Source organism: Anolis sagrei, chromosome 2 (assembly GCF_037176765.1).
Source record: "Anolis sagrei isolate rAnoSag1 chromosome 2, rAnoSag1.mat, whole genome shotgun sequence".
NCBI classification, from domain to species: Eukaryota; Metazoa; Chordata; class Lepidosauria; order Squamata; family Dactyloidae; genus Anolis; species Anolis sagrei.
In genome coordinates, this window is record NC_090022.1 from 48,964,721 (window position 1) to 48,986,999 (window position 22,279).

General features: G+C 39.2%; 1 protein-coding gene across 1 annotated transcript; it reads right to left on the reverse strand.

The window, feature by feature from the left end:
• Positions 1-2,641: 2,641 nt before the first annotated feature.
• On the reverse strand, positions 2,642-21,622 carry OXTR (oxytocin receptor). Its single transcript, XM_060766292.2, has 3 exons — positions 21,376-21,622; positions 19,789-21,026; positions 2,642-5,044 (listed from the first exon to the last, which is right to left on the reverse strand). The coding sequence occupies exons 2-3, from the start codon at positions 20,708-20,710 to the stop codon at positions 4,797-4,799; spliced, it is 1,170 nt and encodes a 389-aa protein (XP_060622275.1). The 5' UTR covers positions 20,711-21,026; positions 21,376-21,622; the 3' UTR covers positions 2,642-4,796.
• Between the last annotated feature and the right edge of the window lie 657 nt (positions 21,623-22,279).

Sequence of the window (22,279 nt, forward strand, 5' to 3'; positions counted from 1 at the left end):
ACTCACTCATTCAAAGGCAGATTAGAGATTAGAAGATAACTCACTCATTCAAAGGCAGATTAGAGATTAGAAACTGCAAGAATGTGAATCTATTCTGCTCTCCCAATTTTCCTCACTTCCAAACAATGAGTGCTTCTACACTGTTGGGTCAAAGCAGTTTGACACCACTTTAACTGCTCTGGCTCAATGCTATGGAATCATGGGCATTGTAGTTTGATGAGGCATCAGCACTCTTTGACAAAGAATACTAAAGATTTTGTAAAATTACACTCATGTTTCCATAGCATTGAGACATGACAGTTAAAATGGTGTCAAACTTAAGTAAGTCTACAATGTGGATGCATCCAATGCATAGGATCCATACTACTGAAACTGGACATTTCTTTAAATCTATAATATCTGGAAAACTTCCTGAACTGTGGGAACAGCTTAAATCCATGTATAGTTAACACCCCCAATCCAAAAAAGCACAAGATAACAAAGAACCTGAATAAATGAAAATGACTTCCTGACTGTGAGAGCCGTTCAGCAGTGGAACTCTCTGCCCCGGAGTGTGGTGGAGGCTCCTTCTTTGGAAGCTTTTAAGCAGAGGCTGGATGGCCATTTGTCAGGGGTGATTTGAATGCAATATTCCTGCTTCTTGGCAGGGGGTTGGACTGGATGGCCCTTGAGGTCTCTTCCAACTCTTTGATTCTATGATTCTATGATTCTATGACTATAGGAATCTTTATTTTATTTCACAATTACAGTGTGATAATTGGTAATGGTAAAATGTGGGGGAAATGGGGGAAACCATGGGGCAGTGAACTGTCAGACTCTGTTCCCTCACATCAGGATCCATCCTCTGCCTCCCCACGTTTTTAGCTCCTCTCCTGTTCTTTAATGAGGAGTCAGGTGTATACCCGACTCCTCTGGGCTCCACTGTGGCATGGAGCCCCACAGAGTCCCCTTAAAGTAGCCCTGTGTCATGTGATGGGCTCCAGAGGGACTCTGTGCCGGCAGTGAAAAGAAGCAGAAAGACAATGCTCCCTCGCTGCATCCGATAAGGTCGTTGATGTTCCTCACTTGTTCCAGGCCACTGAATTTTGAAGCTCTTAACCCTGTGGATTTGGCTGGGGTTCTTGTAGCAAAAAAAAAAAAAAAAAGTAGAAAAAAGAAGAGATTAAATTCTAATGGAGGAAGAAGAGAGAAGTAAAAAAATCCTGGTGGAATACATAAGATAGGTTTCATAAATCGATCTGATTGTTTGTTTCTCTGCCATGTTCAAAACACAGATGACCAAGTGGGAAGGCAGAATTAAATCACAGATGGAATTTTTAGCTTTATTCTGATAAGAAAAATAGTGCAAATATTTAATTAAAGAGCAATCTTAATATGATAGTTTTTATATTATTTTATAGCATATTAGTAGTTAAGCTGGTGGCTCCTTTTGTATTAACTTTTCTATCTCTGAACACTGCCAGAGGAGGATGCAACTAGATTCCATATTGGTTATTGTGGACCCATAATGCTTATGAGGTAATATTGGACATGCTTCATTCTTCTTCAATTTAGTTAGGAGGGAGTGTTCCACAAGCAAACCTGACTTGGTAACAAAGGTACGAAGGCTGTAACTGAATATTGAATGATCTGGCATACTAAATGGCAATTACTCTGAGATCATTCTGCTTTGTCCAACTGGCAAGGATATTCATATGCTAGGAACATGATAATTAAGAAGAATCTTGAAAATGAGCAAATGCAACAGCTGGGACTTTATTTTTCAAGTAGGAAAAACCCAAAACATGCTCTGAATTTCAGAGCACGCAACTGTTTACAATTTGCGGGCATACCTGAAGCTTCTTCTAGGACAGACTTGATGGTCTAGGAGGCCAACTGATAGAAATGTTGAGAGACATCAGTCCTCACCAATGAAAATTATACTCAAGATAGAAAAACAGCCAAGAGTAACCATAAACTTACTGTATCATACTAAATGTGTCTAATTTGCAAAAAAATGCTGAATCTGTTAACTGAATAGTCTTATCAGAAATAAAAAATAATAATCTATATCTGGGCAGACATATCACACATTGCAGCTGAAGGCACACCTGATATTTCTTTTCATGTAATCTGCCAGAGTGTGGAAAAATGTTTTATGAATGACAACTCTCTTTCTATCATGGTCCCTACACATCAGGCTTCTAGGGTTGTCAGCCAAATGAAAACTTTTCAAAACTTTGAAATTAACACAGATACACATAGAAACAACACTGTTTAACATTGGCTGGCATATTGGGTGACCAGAGGCCTATATTACAGAAGTATAACATTATTATTCCACTTTTTAGCTGCCAGGATTTGTAATTTGGTGAGATTCTAGGGGAGCTATCTGGCTGAGTCTTTAAAAACCCCTCCCTAAACTACCAACTCCTGAATTTCAAATGATGTGGAATGACAGCACTATAATTGGCTACACCAAATAGACATTACATTAACCTCTAAGCCAAAGACAAACAATGCAGTTTTGCTTTTTGCCCCATTTTTTCCCTTGTGAATCCCTCACTTTTCTCCTTTACTGCTACAATCAGAAGGACTATACCATATCCCACCACTATCCAAACCCCATGCATAGCTCTTACAGTTTTATATTGGCTTTACACATACATTCTGACACTTCATTTTTCTTAGGTTTCCATCAATTTCTTTTATTTGGTGTGTTTTCTTCTTTTATTTACATAAAATCTTTTCTTGACGCAGTTGCATGACTTACACAGCAAAGAAATTATATCTGCATAATATTCATCAAAGCTATCTACAGTAATATAAGAATTCATCTTAAATGCAATCAACAATTTCTATATATAAAGAGTTGGATTCTGAGAAACCATGAGCAAAATGGGGACTGTCTCACCCCCAACATATCGAATAGCAACTTGTTCTCTATAAAATAGCAACTTGTATCTACAGAAAGATGGAAAAACTTTTGAAGAAGGGAGGAAAATGAGAAATGAGCTTTTTGAGTGTCTGGGAACTCCAAGAAGGAGAAGCTCTCAAGCCCCTGTTTGGTTTGGTTTTGTTTTTCTCCCTGTCTTTGAATAGATTCTAATATGATAGCTGGCATCCTCTACTACAGTTATGGAGACATAACTGGGCATTTCCTCAGGCAAATTACTTTTTATGAGCTTTGACCTTATGTGATGCAAACACACTTACAAATACGATTCTTCATTCACTGAAAGGTTGAAAGACAGATTTCTGAAGCAAATCCTACTTATCTGATAACTCTAAATTGTAGTGCTTTGGAGTTACCACCACAAGGTTCATGTCTATTTGAAACTGTTGCTTGGATACGCCTTTCAACCAAGCAAACTATTCCAATATTAGCATGATTTATTCATTTCTAAATGTCTGTCCTATTGCATCCTTTCCATTAATTTACAATGCAAAGATGAACACCTGCTGAAATGCAGATAAATGAAAAATTAAAATATCTGCAGACTCATTTCCAATCATTAAAAAGCTCTTGCCTTTAAAAGCAACAGAGCTTGTCATAAAAACAGTAAAAGTGTTGATGTACATTCTCCAGGTCTGTACCATATCAGGCTATGAACTGAGCTTCTTTAGAGCAGAACCACTTAAGATGTGGCAAAAAAACCCTCCATATTTTACAAGCTTTTCTTCACTCCTTCATATTCTTTATACATGAAGCCTGATGCTACACTTGTGCCTTCACTGACTTGAAGAAACCAAGATGTCTTTGAAAAATAAAATGGTTAGAATTTTGTGATTGCAAGTTAGTTTCATTTTGGAGAGAGGCTAAAATCCTTTGCTGAATAAACAACAATCAAAATCCATACTCAGAACCCACCTTTTAAAAGTAAAGCAGATGTTATAACAAATCTACAGTAGAGTCTCGCTTATCCAACCTTCGCTCATCCAACATTCTGTATTATCCAGCACAGTCTGCCTCCCACCCAGATCCACAGCTGTAGATCTGGGTGGGAGACAGACTATGATGGATAATACAGAATGATGTTTTTGTGATAAATTTGTAATACAGTAATTACTTCATAACATTACCATGTATTGAACTAGTTTTTCTTTTGATTTGTTGTAAAACATCATGTTTTGGTGCTTAATTTGTAAAATCATAATGTAATTTGATGTTGAATAGGTTTTTCCTTAATCCCGCCTTATTCAACATTTTCACTTATCCAATGATCTGCCAGCCTCTTTATGTTGGATAATTGAGAGTCTACTATATTTCTATCATTTGAAAGTAGAAGGGAGAGGTGGCATCAGGTGAGGCATCTCCATCTATTTTCCTGTAGCTTGATGTTCTAAAAGCACACCATCTGCAGGGACCTCCTGAGGACCCCCAGCAGTCCCTATGAATGCCTGTTGCAGCTCATCCAGATCCAGAAAAATAGCTGGGTGCACCTTTACTGGTCCCCCTGCTCTCTAAAAACATGGAAATGACACTGATGTGGGAGTTGTGACACTTAAAAGACAGTTTTAGGGGGAGATATAGCTATGGAGGATTCTAGCCTGAAAGATTATTTAGACTATAGTCAACTTTCTTCTATCATGTCTCTCTGTTAAATAACAAATAATCCCCATACACAATACATTTAAAATACATTGTATCTATATAGTATGTATATTTGTATGTATATTTGTATTTACATCCAAACAATCTTGTATATCTTAGCCTCTCAATTTTAAATATGTACACACTGTCTATCCGGCTCATTATGGCAGAGTTCATGGGGAGCCAGATAGACATGGAAAGCTGGACAGGAGAGCCCTCCTCTTCATGCTGTGGATGGCTGGGTGAAACTTCTTTGACTGGAGCTTTTGAGACTCAGGACGAAGGTAGAAGAGTTGCTCTTCTTGCTGACGCTCAGGTCACATCCTTGCCGGGATTTTAAATACCGTGAGGAACAGCAGAGAAACCGGTGTAAGAGGTCATGGAAGAGATGACCCGTGAAAAGCATGTAGATCCAAGGGTTACAACAGCTGTTGAGGCTTGCCAGGAGTGTGGTGATAATGAATGCCAACTCTGTGAGAGAAAAAGAAATCATAAGAAAGGAATGACTAATGCGAAGTTTTATGAATGTTTAGTTAGAGCAGGTTTATCAAAAAAAGAAAAGAAAAAAAGAAACTCAGTCATACTAATATCACTACTCCATGTGGCATGATGCCCACAAACGGGTACATATTATCTATACCTGGCAATACTGTTCTTCCAGCACCATACACTCTACAACACTTTAAATGATAATAGAGTTGGGGGGTAAGAAATAAGACTAAAGCCTGACCAAGGGCTTTATCGCATGAACTCGCTATTTCATTGGATTGAGCACCCTCTATATCACGCCTCTTTCCATTAGCACAATTGCACCGATTCATTAATTTGTGTTTCCGTAATTGTACTTTCACATACCCTTATAATCTTTCCTTCCCACACTGCAGTACTGTTGTTCCTTAATTTTTAAAAATTTTTAGCACAATTGTGCAATTGCAGCATTTTAAAAAGCCAATATAAATATAAAAGGAAAGCAAAACAGCAACATACAAATAGTGAGCGGGGGAGGAGGGGGGAGAGAATATCACCCCCTGATGTCACTTTACTGCCAGTATATAACAAAGAAGCAGAAGTGACTCATCACCCTAAGGTAGGTGATATGACTTTTGCATGATTGGGAACTATTAATGGGTTTTATCTGTTAACTGCTAGCAACAGTAGAATCATGGGGGGGGGGGGAGCAGGGTGTATGACAGCAGAATGCATACACTGTCATGTCATTTGCTTGCCTTGTGAAATAAAGTCCCAAGAGTCCAGAAAACCGAGACTATATATCAGGAATCCTCAAACTGCGGCCCTCCAGCTATTTGGGCCTCCAACTCCCAGAACCCCTAACAAGCTTGTTCAATTGTTAAGAATTCTGAGAGTTGGAGGTCCAAACAGCTGGAGGGCCGGAGTTTGGGAATGCCTGCTATATATCATAGCATAAAACATAAGGAGGACTGCAAGAATTGAACCATGTAACTGAAGTCAAGCATGTCTTTAAAGAGCAGAAGTGCTTTATTTTTCACATGGAGCTTGGTACTGGGGAATCTATGAATATTTTCAAGTGCTACAAACATATATGCAACATTATTTTTTAAAATTGTATATTTCCAAATATATCAGACAACACCTGGAATATTTTGTCCATTTCTGAACACCACATTTCAAGGGAGACTTTGACGAGCTGGAATATGTCCAGAGGAGGGCGACTAAAATGATCAAGGGTTTGGAAAACAAGCCCTATGAAGAGTGGCTTAAAGAGCTGGGCATGTTTAGCTTGCAGAAGAGAAGGTTGAGAGGAGACATGATGGCCATGTATAAATATGTGAGGGGAAGTCACAGTGCGGAGGGAGCAAGTTTGTTTTCTGCTGCCCCGGAGACTAGGATGCAATGGAACAATGGCTTCAAACTACAAGAAAGGAGATTCCACCTGAACATGAGGAAAAACTTCCTGACCATACAAGCTGTTCAACTTTCAGATGTCAAAGAATATTACTTAAGACATTTCCTGTTGCAGGAAGTTTGTCCGAATGCCCGATCACCGTCTCCCAAAGCAGTTACTATACTCCTAATTCAAGAACAGAAAATGAAATGTTGGTGGACAATAAAAAAGATTTAAAGATGGGCTTAAAGCTAACCTTCAAAACTGTGGCATAGACACCAAGAATTAGGAAACGCCCTGCCCTTGAGAGGTCAGCTGCAACCAGCAGTGCTGTGGAATTTGACAAGGCACAAATGGAGGGTGAAAGGGAGAAACGTGCCAAGAGGAAGGTGTTAAGCCAACCCTGAAGCCGATACCCACACTGTGGAAGAACATGCAAATCAAGCATAGGGCTCCACACTCACCTACATATCCACCACCAAGACACTACACTTGGAAGGCTGTCATACTAGGACAATGAGGGATCACCTAAGTAAGTAAGTAATCATTTCCTATAGCATAAATATCTCTTTCACAATCAATGAAATATCTGTTTCGCATCTTTAGCTTTTAAGAAAGCCTACCCAATATTTGGTCCAATATAAAAGTAGCCACTGAAATCAATCAGATGTATGTACCGTAAGTTATCCACCACCAGATACCATTCATTTCTATGGGTCTACTCAATTTGGACTAACAACAGATTCAATCCCACATGTAGACATTTCCTGATGGCATTTGGCATTTTATTATAGAAGAATAAATAATGGAGCAGCAATACAACCAAAAGGAAATCCATGCATTCAGAGCAAAAATTCAAATCAGTCAAGTCAGCAGGTCTCCAATAATCCTTAAAATTAGTTTTTCGAACTTTTCAGCCAATCTACAGAAGAACCAGGCAGAGAAGATTTTTTTAAAAAGTAATCCCTAACAAAATGCCTCACTCTTATAAGTAATGCAGCCCTTCATAGCTTTGAAAATAAGAGTGTTTGTGTATTCTTTGCACCTACATAACAAAATTCAGAGGCATGATTTCTTTAAATTTACAAATAAGCTGACATGTCAAATAAACATTTTGAATAAACAGTAGATGTTTCCCTAATACTTGAGGGATTGTGAGGAGCAAGCTGAATGAAATACGCTTCAAGAAGAAACAAGAAAGAACTCTTTCGATCACCTTGTGAGAAGTTTCATAGAAAACATGTTAAACTGGCTTATATTCTATCTTGTTGCTTGTGGTTATTGCAAACCTAAAGAAACACAGGATGATTGTTCAGAGCTGATTTGTCTTTGCTTTCCTCTTAGCAGCATTTAAATAAGAACTTCACACAGAGGGTTGATGGTTCATTGGGTGCTATATATGTGACATTAAAACGTAAAACCCTATCACCAGAAAGATGCCAAAAAAATTGAATGCCATTTGTATTTAAGTATCTTCTTAAGGTTCACTTCTTTTTTTCTGTCTTTGAACTATTGGACACCTATATCTTCATTTTTTTCTGGTCGTTTTCCTTTTTGATGTGTAAAATGTGTTAGGGTAGAACCTGTCCTAAGTTATCCCCATGTAACTAAAGAGGAAAGCAACCAGAACTACACTATTACTATGTCCACTTTCTAATAGCCAAAAACAAAGAAATGCATTACCAGAAGAGGTCAAAAGATGGCATATTAAATTAGATTTTTTTTCTATTTCAGATTTGCATCTATACAGGGTGTGTGTTTGAGTCACCTATTGAGTTATGGCAATCTTATGAAATACAAAAAGTTTTCTTCGCTAAGGAATACTAAGACGTGGTTTTAAGCCAGCTCCTTCCTCTGAAATAGCCATTCCTCCACATCTGCAGTTTTGACTTTTGCAGATTTGATTATTCATGGATTTGACTAAAAATAACATATCTAGAAGTTTCAAGATCCTCCAGGTATGGCCAACTTCCTCTAGGCATGCTAGAGATGTCTAGCTCTTCTAGCATGCAAGTCCGATTCAGCAACCAATGACTCAGTCCAAAGCCTATTCATAGTCAGTTCTAAAACATTGTGATTGCTGTCAAGCCTGTTATCCAAATGCCTGGTCCCAAAACTGTGTTTTGAGCTTCTTCCTAAAAGAAAGGAGGGATGGAGCTGACCTAATTTATCTGGGGAGTGTGTTCCACAAGTGGGGGGCCACCACCGAGAAGGTCCTGTCTCTCGTCCCCACAAAACATATTTGCGAAGATTGTGAGCACGGCTTTCCCGGACGATCTTAAACTCCGAGGCAAGACATAGAGGGAGATACATTCAGACAAGTAAGCTGGGACAGAACCATATAGGGTGTTATAGACCAAGTCCAGCACTTTGAATTGTGCTCAGAAGTGGACCGGCAGCCACTGGAGCTGACACAACAGGGGGTTGGTGTACTCCTTGTATGTTGCTCCAGTCATTAAACTGGCTGCCTCTCACTGGAATAGTTGGAGTTTCCAAACAGACTTCTCAAGTACGGATGCAGCTGGCACACTAGCTTTAACTATGCAAAGGCTCCCCTGGCCACTACCGAGATCTGGGGTTCCAGGCTCAGTTATGAATCCAGGAGGACTCCCAAGCTGAGAAATTGACCTGGAAATCTCTGGGTCCTCCAATGCAACTTGGCCTGATTCCAGTGGAAGATGACTATAGAGTTGTGATGGAAGACCTAGAAATTCCTAGATATATTACTCTAGGTTTTTTAACAGCCATTTTTCAAAGTTCTTCACTTTTACCAGGGTCTGTGCTCTTAACCCCAGTAATTTATTTTATTTATCGTGTCAGTAGCAACCAGATAATTGTATTACATCAACCCCAGTGAACGTGGAGGAATGACTGTATTGTCTACAGCTCCTGGTATTTGTTGGCAGTTTCCCGTGGCTGATTATGTTCAGCTTCCAATTGTCTTTAGGCCATATATAAGGTACCAGCTAGGAAAGGCCACAGATGTATATGCCTAAGCTTTAAAATCAACTCACATACAAAATCAAAGTTGTTTCTCTTCCCTCATTGATGCTTATCCTCTGATTTTTCTCCCTTCTTGAAGACCCTGAGGAATTCCTCCAGCCAGTACCTAAAACTAGGCAATTCTACATGGATTCTTTGCAAGTAAGAATAAGGCCATTTATTTGCAGGGATTGGAAGCCCACTCAAAAGCACAATCCTTTACTTTTCTCAATGGACATATGGTATATCTATATTTTCAGATTTTGAGCTCTCGCTACTGTGGAGGTCAAACCTGAGCAAAGTCCCTGATGATCCCATCCACAAAGAGTCATACACAGGCATAAATTCTAACTCTTATTTCTTGGTCACAGAGGAGTACAACAGCAGAGAGCTGAAGCTGTGGGATTTTCTCAGAGAGATAGACAAATGGATAGAGAGCTATTAATATTACAGTGACCCACCCCAGGAAGGGTTTTCCTTTTTATCCTATTGTTGCTTGAGCCACTATATACACTGATACACATTGTTTCTCATGCATTTCCATTAAACTTAGCTATAATAACATACGGAATATCATCCAGTTATGTAACTAAGAAAAGCAACATAATATCCGGACAAATACAATGTTATGGGGCTGAGCCAGATTCATATCCGGTTCTTTCGCTTTATAAAAGTTTTATAGCATAAGCAGTAAGTTTTATTTACTATGTATTACCTGAAAAGTCTAGATTTTTTCTATATACATGTACACACACACACACACAAACACACACACACATACAGTGATGGTTACTGTTTCATTATCCCGGCAGAGGCCAAAAGGGGAACTAGACAGAGAAGGATTTATTTATTTTGTATCAAAAGCATTGCATAAATTAGTATAAAACTGACAAAATAGAAGGTGTGCAGGCGGCTAAATATCCTTTGGCCAAAAACGGGCAACAGCAACGGCATTGTCCATAGCCTCCAACAATTCTTCCTCTGTACATGAGGCAGGGCACAATGAACAAGCATACAGATGCAGAGTTGTCTGTTCTGCTCCACAGTCACACAAGGTAAGGGATTCTTTTAGGTAGTACCATTTCGCCAGGTTGTCTTTTCATCTGACCACTCCACTTCTGAGTCTATTCAGGGACTTCCATTCCTGGTATGCCCCTGGAGGAAGACCCTTGTTGGGGGCCATCCAGTTGGGATTTCCTAACAGAGAAGGGTAGTCCATAGGATTGTTCCCATTTTCCAACAATTCCTTTCTGAAGTAAGTACTGTCATATAGCAACGGCATTCTGAAGCCCTCAAGTAAGGTCTCACCACCATGAAATGTACTCACTCACTTAAGCAGGAAATCTCAATATATGGCCCTCCAAATTTTGAAGAACAATTCCCATCCACCTTTGCCATTGGCTATGCATATTGGGAGGTATACATCAACAACATCCGGAGGGCCACACATTCCCCAGCTCTAGCATTGAAACAAGAAACTGTTGTTCCAATATATTGACAACTGAGGTCATGTTCAAGACAAGAGGCACTTTAAACATGATGAAGGACACTTAAGTGTTATGGAAAGTATAAAATTATTGTCATTTTTTCTAGATGACTTTATATTTATTACTGCTAAAACCAGGTACTGACAGAATTGGTCTTGGCACTTGCAGTAATGAGAACATTTAAAAAGAAATACCTAACCTAGTTTCATTATTTAAGACATGCGGTAGAATTCAGGATGTCCTTCAGCTCATGGAAAGGCACCTTTCATTTGCAAAAGAAGGTAGGGTTTGAGAACTAGAAGGGCTCCATTTTCTTTGGAGGAAGTGCAGGGATCAATGAGGACAGTCGTATGGATAAAATATTTCCTTCCCCTCTCTCATTAAAAATGTCTTAGGAACAGAGTTTCCTTCATAGGAACATTGGGTCCAGACCATAAATGTAAATAGATAAATGTATTTGTGTAGTTCAGTCAAATATTATTACAAGAGACAAGCTTAGCCATGGTGAATAATAAAACTTATCTGAGACTCCATTAGCAAAAAATTGATGGCAGATATTCCCGTATGCGAAGAGTGCAGTGGAAATAGCATCGACATTTCTGACGCACATTCATTAGCATACGAATACAACAATCCTGTCCAGAAAAGCTCTTTACAGCTCCACATGAGGAGGAAGATAAACATTTTGCTCTTTAGGAAACTTTTCATCATGCTGCTCTCTCAAATGGGTTTTTATATTCCAGACATCTGGCCAAGCTGTGCCCCTGTTTAAGTGAAGTGCTTTGCCCGATGGACTGTAAGCTGGCAAACTTTACAGACGTCTTTCCAGCTGGTTGCATGGCATCATAGTGAGCCCTACTGTCAGGCACAGTGAGACAGCTACCTAACTCAGCAGATATTAGGTGCTATGATTATTCATTAATGATTGCACAGCCCAATGGAAAAAAAATCTTGGTGTATTTACCATATTTATATTCTGCCCTTCTCACCCCGCAGGGGACTCGGGGCAGATTACAATGTACATATACATAGCAAATATTCAATGCCATAGACACACCATATATCTCTGTTCTTGGGGTTATTTGGGGTGCCGATTCAGAATATTGCACTGGATAGACTGCATCAGCTCAAGTTTCTTAGATATGAAGATTGGTACATAGCATATGTTCTGTATCTAAAACAAACAAGAGCTGATAGGAGAAAACTAGTGCCATTTTTGGAATTGCCAGGTCAGCACCAAAATATGTTTTGCTGTTGAAGTGCTTCTAGTTTCTTCTATAACTAGTGGTAAGACAACTTGCAAAATGACTGATTATAGGAAAATTGCCTCCTCTGTCTCAGATAGCAAAATGTGCCTGTCTCCCAACAGAATGCTACAAGATTGCTATAATGAAAGATCTGGTCCAATCCCAAACTTTAGATTGCAGGTGAAAATTCCTCTGACTGTCATGAGATTTAATCCATATATGATTTTGGAAAAATTCCCTTTTTTGACTAAATCCTCCCGTTATTCTGGGAATTGTAGACCCAAACAAGACTCTGTCTAAATCCTGGTCTATACCAAGTCTGTGTGGCTTATTCCATGGTTAGGATACTATACTTAGAAATCTTCTGAATTAATTTCCAGTTCTAGACTAATTTCTTAAACTATGCTTGTTATATGGATCAAGCGAAGATAACTCATTATGGATATACTTATATACTTGCAGAGGAAAAGAAATATATCTTTTAAAATTGCCAGTTGAAATATTCTTCCTCCTAGCAAAACTGGCAGTTAGAAAGATATTTAGAAGGACTGGTTTATAAAAGGAATCACCATCAAGTTATCTCTGCTTACCCTGAATATATGGATCTGGTTATTTGTTTTTGTTAGATGCAATATTATGAGGCAGATAACCCAACAACCTACCATTACGACCTAAAATAACTCTATGCAACAACAAAAAATGTCAAATCTGTGCTGTCTCAGTTGAAAGCAGACACACAAAAGCCTTATGATGTGGTAACCTCATTAAGAACAAATAAAATGTCACAAAGTGATTACTAGTGGCAAATCTATATGGAACCCATACCTCAGAAGTGTATTGCTGAGCCAGCTTGGTAGCTGGTGGGTGTCCACACTATGCAGCATCAAGCCATGGTTCATGGAAGAAGTCCAGCCACACCAAACCTGGTTTAGCACTGCTGGATAGTTTCTCTTGCCATCCCCCTCTTGACCTCAGCTTAGTCACAACCACCAGCTGCAAAACTGCTGGTGGTCATCACTTGTTGCATCCATTGATGCTGGATGGTGTGCCAGAGCAACATGGGACATAGAAGGAAGAAGGAATCACTTTTCCAATCACTCTAACACTCAGGCTAGCATCAACAGATGTAAAAAAAAATCACCACAAGCAATTTTATACTCTGTGGATGCCACTAAACTTGGAGCAAGAAGGGAACAGTAGGTGTACCCAGGCCATTCAGGCTGTCTGAGCCTGTGGAAAATGAGGTAGCCATATGAAGTGACAGCCAGTTCTGAATATGAACAAGCCCAACTAGTCACACTGCCACAAAGTGCAGGGTAGGTCCTGAGCAACCTGCAACTTTTTGAAATGCAGGACAAGGCTGCATTCAGTGGTGTTAATGGTGTTAGGACGAACTGGCCTCATGCATTCTGTGGATGCCATAGAGTCCATTCACCTCTACCCCATCTCATTTGCCTGTTTAAGATATCATGTTTCAAGAATTCATTTTTGACCTGTTGAGGATGAATATTAATGCATACTTGCTGGGATTAAGTTTACCAAACAAAGTGGGCCTTACCTCTGGCCTAAGTCCAACATTAAAGTAATGCCCACCAGCAGGCTTTGAAGATGACAGGCATGAGAATAGATCTCCCCTTTCCTGATTATGTTGACAAAAAGGAGTTCCACTACTAGAACAATCCTATTGGATTATCACAAGTGCAAAACAAATTTACAGAACCATGAGAACTGTAGTTTGATGAGCCACCACTAATTGGCAGATAAGGCTAAAGACCTTGTAAATCTGCAACACCTATGATTCCATAGTATTGAGCCATAGCAATACAGTGTAGGTGCATTCTGGATGGCCATCTGTTAGGACTGTTTTGACTGTGAATTTCTGCATGGCAAGGGATTAGACTTGATAGCTCTTGGGAACTCTTCCAACTCTATATTTCTATTATTTTTTTATTTTTTTTCTGATGCATGTTTTACATTGTTTTAATGCTCTTAAATACATTTAAATGTTGTTACATTTTTTTCTGTACCTTAAATATTATTGCCCCTTGTTGTTTCTTTCAACTCTATAACTCTACGAAATCTAGACCAACAGGTGGAACTAGCTAGGAAAGCAGGCCGACCTCTCAATCTCAGTTTCTTGGTCATATCTGTTACTTAGACATCACTAATTTATTTTCCAAAACTTAATGCAAGCACATGATGATGTCATTGGGTTTCATTATTTAGAATTAGTTTTTGCTGAATGGAATTTTGTTCCATTATTCCCCCTTAAGTAGAAAATAAAGGGGGAGTTTTGACCTCAGTAGGTTCCCCATGTTTTGCCATTTCAAGGACAACCAAAAGGTCAAGAAAATCACTTTCCTTTGCCCTTTTTTCTTGTCAGCTCTTGGATTCACTGAGAAACAAAGCATGCCAAAGAAATATTTTTATTGGAAACCCTCTTATAATTTTTGGCTAATAAAACACTGTAACAGCAGTAAAGTAATCTCATTTGCCCTGCGTAAGTATCTGAGAGCAAAACAACATTGTTCAAACTGTCATGTGTAATACCAGGAAGCTCTTAATGCCTTTTATCAGTTCTATTCCCAACTGAATTTCTTCCTCACCTTTCATTTTGTTGTTATCTCCGCTGAGAGATACAACAGCTTTGTTTCACTCCTCTGTTCTCACTCTCTTTTTCCTCCTACGGTTTTTTTCTCCTCTATGTTTCATTTTCTATCACCTTTTATAGGGAAAACAAACACATGACTACAGAATTTTTTATTTCTTCTTTTTCTTTCTTTCTTCCACCGGAGGGAACATGAAAGTTTTGAAATTTCTTGTTTTCCTTCTTCAGGAATAAGATAAAGGTCTCTCTGGGCAATTTGGCAATGTAAGCACATAATTATTTCAGACAGTCTGGCACTTTTGATCAAAATCTTCCAGCTTTCTTAAGGATGGTTAAAGTGAAATAAATTGGAATTACTTCCCACTGCTTAAAACAGTGAGAAACATTTGACCTCCCAAAATTAAGGAAATTGTCCATTCTGGTTGAGAACCAATTAGTTAATCAGGCAGATACTGAACTTTTCATTGTAGCAGCCAAGTCCAAGCACAGAACAGAGCCTGCAGGTTAAACTTTCAGGGTTATCTTCCCATCTGTTCCACTTAGCAAACTCATCCTAATTGTTTCGTCCAAATGCTAGAGTGGAACAACTGAGACTCCTCCAAGTATTGGGCTTCCTAGCCTGCCACTAGTGTATATAACCTGAGAAAGAGCTGGAAGCACACAGCAGGAAAGCAAATGTCTGACTTTAATGTTCAGCACTGAAAGATCAATATTTGTCCTGTCCAATATTATCAGTACAGTTCAGTCCCCATATCCCTGTGAGTTATATCCAGCACACATATACCTATAGGGACCTGAAACCATGGATAATAGCAAACCCTAGATTTTGACTATACTTGGACCAGAGGCACACAACACTAGAGGACCTAGAGAGTCCCACAAAGACCACTGGAGAGTGGGGAATATTTTGGGGTAAGTGAAATCATGGATATTGAGTCTGTAGATAAAGGGGTAATAGGATAAATGATATCTGGCTTGAAAGGAGTACATGTGAGAAGAATTTAATGATCTTAGTAGACCTGAGGCTAAACATGAGTCAACAAAGTAATGCAATGTCCAAAGAAACCAATGCAATTCTGGGATGCATCAACAGAAGCATGTCCAGATGTAAAGAAGGAATAGTCCAACCCTATTCTATTATGGTCAGACCTAACCTGGAATACAGTTTTGGGCGACAACAGCTCAAGAAGGATATTAATAAGCTGAAACTTTCCTAGAGGAGGATAATCAAAGATCTGGAACCCAAGCCTGTGAAGAAGAACTCAGGAGCTTGGTATTTTTAACTTGAAGAAGAGAAGACTGAGAAATGACATAACTATTTATAAATATCTGAAGAGATATCATGTAAAAGATGCTGGTCCAGAAATCATAATTTGAATCAGTGGGTTCAGACAGCAAGAGAAGAGGTTCCATCTAAAATTTACAAGGAATGTTTTAGTAAGAGCTGTTTAATACAAGGAATACCTTGCCTCTTTCTTTGGAAGGCCCTTGTGGATTCTTATAATGTTTAAGATTGTATAATTCCTACGATTTTATGCTCACAATCATATTGCAATGAACTAATTAAGCAAAGTTGTCCCTATTCAGCAGCCAGAATGTTACTGGTGTCTTATTTGTTCATAAGAATTAGTTGGACATTTGTTGTAGAACATCCCTATTCTGTTCAAGAAGCAGAGTTCTCCATGTAGTACCATCTGCATGCATCTTGAATTGTGCATTCAGTTGCACAACACTGTCATGCAACACAAGGATTGTGTAGGATCAATTATAAGTTTTCATGCAGATAGTTACATTGTACTTATTGTATATTGTGTGTTGTACCTTGAGTGCTTCTGTGAGCCGCCTCGAGTCCCTTCGGGTAGATGGTGGTGGGTACAAATAACTTATTATTATTATTATTATTATTATTATTATTATTATGCAACTCAAATGTAATATCTTGATTGCATCATGGGAGGGAGTTATTTGAATTATTTTTTTTCATCCAAGTCTAGCATTCTGTCCACCGGAGTACACTGACTGTCCATTCAAAGGAGCAGCAGTAGAAATATCCTCTCTCTCTCTCTCTCAGGTTGAGGTAGGGTCATTGGGAGAAAACGTTTCGATGGACTTCTGGACATTCATCGACTTAAACCTGCAGGACGAAATCCTGCTGGTGAATCACAATCACAGAACAGGATTCTGATCTTTGCAATGACTAAACAAGTGCATAGTGGAGGTGTAACATACTATCACAACTCACTTTTCTAGTGGTTGCACATGTCTGAATTCGGTTCTGACCATACAACTAAAATCTTTACCAGAGTCATCTTCCTTACAGGGCAATTCCCACCTCCCAAAAAAACCCACCACATGGCAATAACTACATTGCCAGAGAGTAGGGGGATCACTATTTTCACGATGGTGAATATTTCCCTAGAGATCCCTATGGATCCCTGTCACAACACAGCCAGCCAGCTAGCTAGCTGGATGCATCCCTAATATTTCCATACTTTGTGTCAACATGGAAATGGTCATGTTGGGGAGGCTGCACTGTTTACAAGGAAGGCTGGGGGGGGGGTGTGTGATTGGGAATGTCGTTAGAGAGACACAGCTCATTATACACATTCATCTCCTAATAAAGAATTAGAGCTCTAGTGCCCTGACGCTGCTTCACATTAAAAGGAAGAGGAGGAAGAAGAAGGGCAGAAAGAAATGTCTCTGAGAAAACATAAGAAGGGAAAATGCAGCACACCAAGACAGTATTCTGCTCCAAACAAAGCAACAAATGTGCCCCCTCCCCCAATGTATACCCATAGCAAAGAAACCAACTCCAAGCCAACCAACTTGTTTTGGCACTTGATACAGAAAGTCTATAAATACCTCTCCCCACCCTTGGTAGTGAAAATATAGAAATGGCAAAAGATATAAGCAAAAGTTTGCTGACTTTTCATGATGTACAAAAGCTGTTGCCAGAAGCTGTTGTTTCCCTCTTCCTACAGGCAGCATTGGCTTCACATCACACCAAGTCTAAATTTTAGCCACAGGGCATACAGGAGTCATATTTTATGGCCAATTATATTGGTGAAAGTCACACCAGTAATTCTTAGAATAATATAAGGAATAGTTATTTATAGTCCCCTAGTAAAGGGAACCAAATCCCACCTAATCTTGGGTACTAAGCAGGATCAGCCATGATTAGTACTTGGATGGGAGACCACCAATGAACACTAGGAAATGCATGCTATATTTCAGAGGAAATAACTGACAAAACCATTTCTGCATAGTCCTTGCCTAAGAAACCCTATAAGTCAACACATATACACACAGATGTATGTATATGTGCGGAGATAGTTAATCAACTAGGGTCCAGTTCTTTTCCAGCTCTTGCCATCACTGCAAATTTTAATCAATTTGCTAAACTACTTCCAGACATTTTCACTTGTGCAGATTTCAGCGGTTTCCAGAATTATGACAGATAGACATTTTCAATATTTGTATGTTCTTCCCTTTTTTAGAAGATATGGCACACTTGGATTGACTGTCAAATCCATTATTTCAAAGTGATGTTGAATTTAATTTAGATTTTAACATGTCATTAAAGTGCTCAGGTTGTACAGTGAAATACACTTTCAACCCCAGTCTACTGTGGCCCCTGAACATACAAAAGTTATCCATCCTTGTTGTGTAAATACATTTTGGGGATGGTCAAAATGAGCATATAGTTCTGGCTGTGATGTTTAATCTCAGAAAGTCTATCAAAACATCTAAGTAATGATCTGGTTTTGAAATCATTAAATGAGCACACATGACTAAACCAGCCAATAGACTTTAGTTTCTATATAGAGTTGATGGGAAGAGGTGTTTCTAATGGTTGAAAGCTACATAGACAGGTAACCACAAGAAATTTATTCTTCATCCTATGAAGATTGCCTGTCATCATTATTCTAATCCCAGCCAAGCACCACAAATACCACCAGAATCAGATTGTTCAAAATGCTTACCAATGTAAACATTAGCAATTGGCACTGGATTTTAGAATGACAAGTTGGAACTTCCAGACTTTAAGGAACTAAAACAAGAAAAAAGATTTGGGGTATCTGAATGTCCAACAAATTTATTATTTAGCACAATAATGGCTACAGAGAATGGATCACTGGTAGCCAGTCAATGACATCTTATTTATCTTATCCGTTTGCTAGGGAATTGTTTATACCATTCCTAGACAAATCAGAAATAGATTCCACAAGCAGAAGGAAGCTAGAATAACTATCCTGCTTTGGAAAGGAACTAATCACTGTAATTTTGTCATTGCACAAAACCCAATTTGTAATCTCAGTTCATGACATGAAAGAAATCTTTTCATTATCCCCTTCATTGAACTTTAACTCTCAGTCACAGACAACCTAGATGCCCATTCATAAATTGCTCTGAGGATTTCCCCAGATTACATCATAACATTCAGAAATCAGTGAATACCATATTTTTGTAATTTGATCTTAGAGACTTGACCAGTTATGTATGATTCTCTAATATACTAGACACCATATAATACTAGACATCACTATGAACATTTTAGAAGTTATAAAAGTTACTTTGTGTACTACAGCTCCCAGAATCCCCTAGCCACCAGAATTTGAGAGTCGTATTCCAGCAAGTCACATTTCCAAATTCTGTGCATTTTTCATGTTTCTACATTCTTAATCAAGTGCTTTATTCTGAGGCAAGAAAATAAAGGACAGGAAAAAAACCAGCACCTTATCAAAGGTCACATTAGTAATACCCAATATCTCAAAATGTCAGATTTCACCCATTCTCTGCCCTGTCATTCCAGCAAGTGAAATCAGATTTCTTGCCTTTACATCTTAATTATGCTGCTGATGGATTTTCCCATCCCCAAGTAAATGTAAACTTCTACATGATGCTACACCATAATGATAAAGAACTGACATATATGTTAAAGATCTTATCATGACCAATTTTTCCATCATTACTGCATGAAGTGTGTACAGGCATACATAGGAAAGGACAAGGAGAGCAAACTATACCTTCTTTTGGAGCATTTTCATCCCAGACAATCCACATCTGAACAATGAAAAAAGGAGTCCAGCACATAACAAATGCCAAGACTATGATGAAGGTCATCTTGACTGTCCGGATCTTGGCCTTGGAAATGAGTTTGATACTGCTCACCCTTGACAGAGTACCCCCATGGTAATGACTAGAGGTCAGGTTGAGATTGGTCTCATGGACTGTTTTTAATTTAATGTTCTGCCAGATTTTGAAGCTGATCAAGCCATAGCAGACACTCAGGACAAACATAGGGATGATGTAGACAGTCAAGGTTATCCAGGTGACATAGGCTTTAGGTCCCCAAGGTAGGATGAATGTTGCCCAACAATCAACCCCTCCATGAGCCACCTCCTTCAAGGAAAATATCTGGAGCTGTGGGATGCTGAAAACAAGGCACACTATCCAAGTGAGGAGGACAGACAAACGGTCAGACCTTCTGTGTAAAGACCGCAGAGGTTGACAGATGGCCAAGCACCGATCTAAAGACATCAGCAGGAGCATGTAAGTGGAAGCAAACATTCCTACCACCTGCAGGTACTTGACCAACCTGCAGAGGTAATCTGGCCCATAGAACCTGAAGGTGATGTCCCAAATGAGTTGAGGCAAGACCTGGAAGATAGCCACAACCAGGTCAGCAATGCTTAGGTGCTTCATGAAGAAGTACATGCGGGAATGCTTGTGACGGGTGGTGTAGATAGCCATAAGTACACACAAGTTTCCAGTCAAGGCAAGGAAGAAGATGAGGCAGAGCACTGCCACCTCCACCTTGGCAACGTCCTCATTCCTTTTAATGGGAAAAGTTTGGTTGGTCTGGGAGGTCTGGTTCTCCAGTGTGTAATTGTTGAAGGAGCAGTTATAAGTCCATGGATCATTTCCCAAGAAGCACAGAGGATCCATGGCAGGTTCTTTCCATCCAGTGCCTTTTGCTGGGTTGATTTGAAAAGAGAGCCTCCTCCTTGGCACTGCAGTTCCTTCTACAGCTTCCTCCTCCTTAGTTCCAGGCCTTAACCTTCTTTCATTCTTCTGCAACGCCCCTTTATTCCCATTTGGGTTTCTGTGTCATTTAAAAAAAATACAATTCACTGTTTTTTAGTTGGGGGTCCTTCTCTGGGCTTTGCCCAGGGAGCAGGCACAGAGTTATTAGTGTTTGTTTTCCTTCTTCGAGTTTAGTTGTCTTCTCTTCCAAATAATTTGACTTGCACCTCTGATGTACCTGCAGCAATATTGAAAAGGGTGGGGGAATAAGTCAATGAGTTTTACCAGAATTCCTACTGATTCTCTGCCATCCTCAGCCCTCCCTTCTCTCCCAAGGCACTCATTCAGTCTCAGAAGCATGTCATTCATTTCAATGGGAAAGCTCATTGGCTTTCAGGCTACCATCTGGGTTATTCCTGCTTCTCTATAAAGATATACAGAATGAAGGATACACAGATATATACATGTACAAGCCTAAAATATAGATACAGAAAGAAAAGGATTACAGGAGAACATAAGAGATATCCTCACACAAGCACTATTCCTATATATGTTTCCAGTAGTTGCAGAGAAATCCTTCCACTTACCTTGAGCTCCTTTCATCTGCCTTGTAGAAACTCCTTGGCTGAAAGGTTCTTCCCCCTTCTTTTTTAAAAAAGTATTTAAGACCAGCCTTCCCCAGGTGAAATCATTCCAAAGAAAAGAATTGGGTGAGGGATTTTGTCTTGTTTTGGTTTTTTGCCGGGGTGAGACATCTAGCAGCCTCCACAAGTTTGCTCTCCAATGAATCCAGGAGGACAGAAGGGGGGGAGGAGCACCCGCTGCAGTCAGCCCTTCTCAGAGTCATTCATGAACAAAATATACAGCTGCTGCCTTCTCTTTTGCCAGGTTGCTTTTATCCATTAGGTGGTGCAAGAGGCCACCTCTTCCCTCTCCTTCTCTTTAGCAACAGATCAGGAGACTGAATTGAGATCTCACTCCATAAGGACCGCTTTCCATATTAGCTTCAGATGCGCAGGACTTCACACAGCTATGTCTTCTGAAGTGTGGGAATATTTTTATACAGATAGTTTAAAAAAAATGAACTGGTGGTGCATCCTATTGTTTATGTTGTTGCTGATGTTGTTTTTTTGTGTCTTTTTAAATAATGATTTTAACTGGGCATAAATGTTGCAATTTACACATATTGTGATACTAATCCCTCCCTCCTCCCTGCTTATGTACAATAAAATGAAAAAAATTGTTGTTTTTTTAATTGTTTCTGATTCATGGGATCTTAAAGTAAGCCTTGTTGCTTGTTGTTTGCCTTTCCAGGGTGTATGGCTATGTTCTAGCAGCCATATAGCCTAGAAACCACACAACACCCCAGTGATTACGGCAAGCAAAAGCCTTCGATAATGCCTTCAAATGGTTTAATAATAATAATAATAATAATAATAATAATAATAATAATACATTGATTATAACTAACCCTCGCTCCCAAAGGGACTC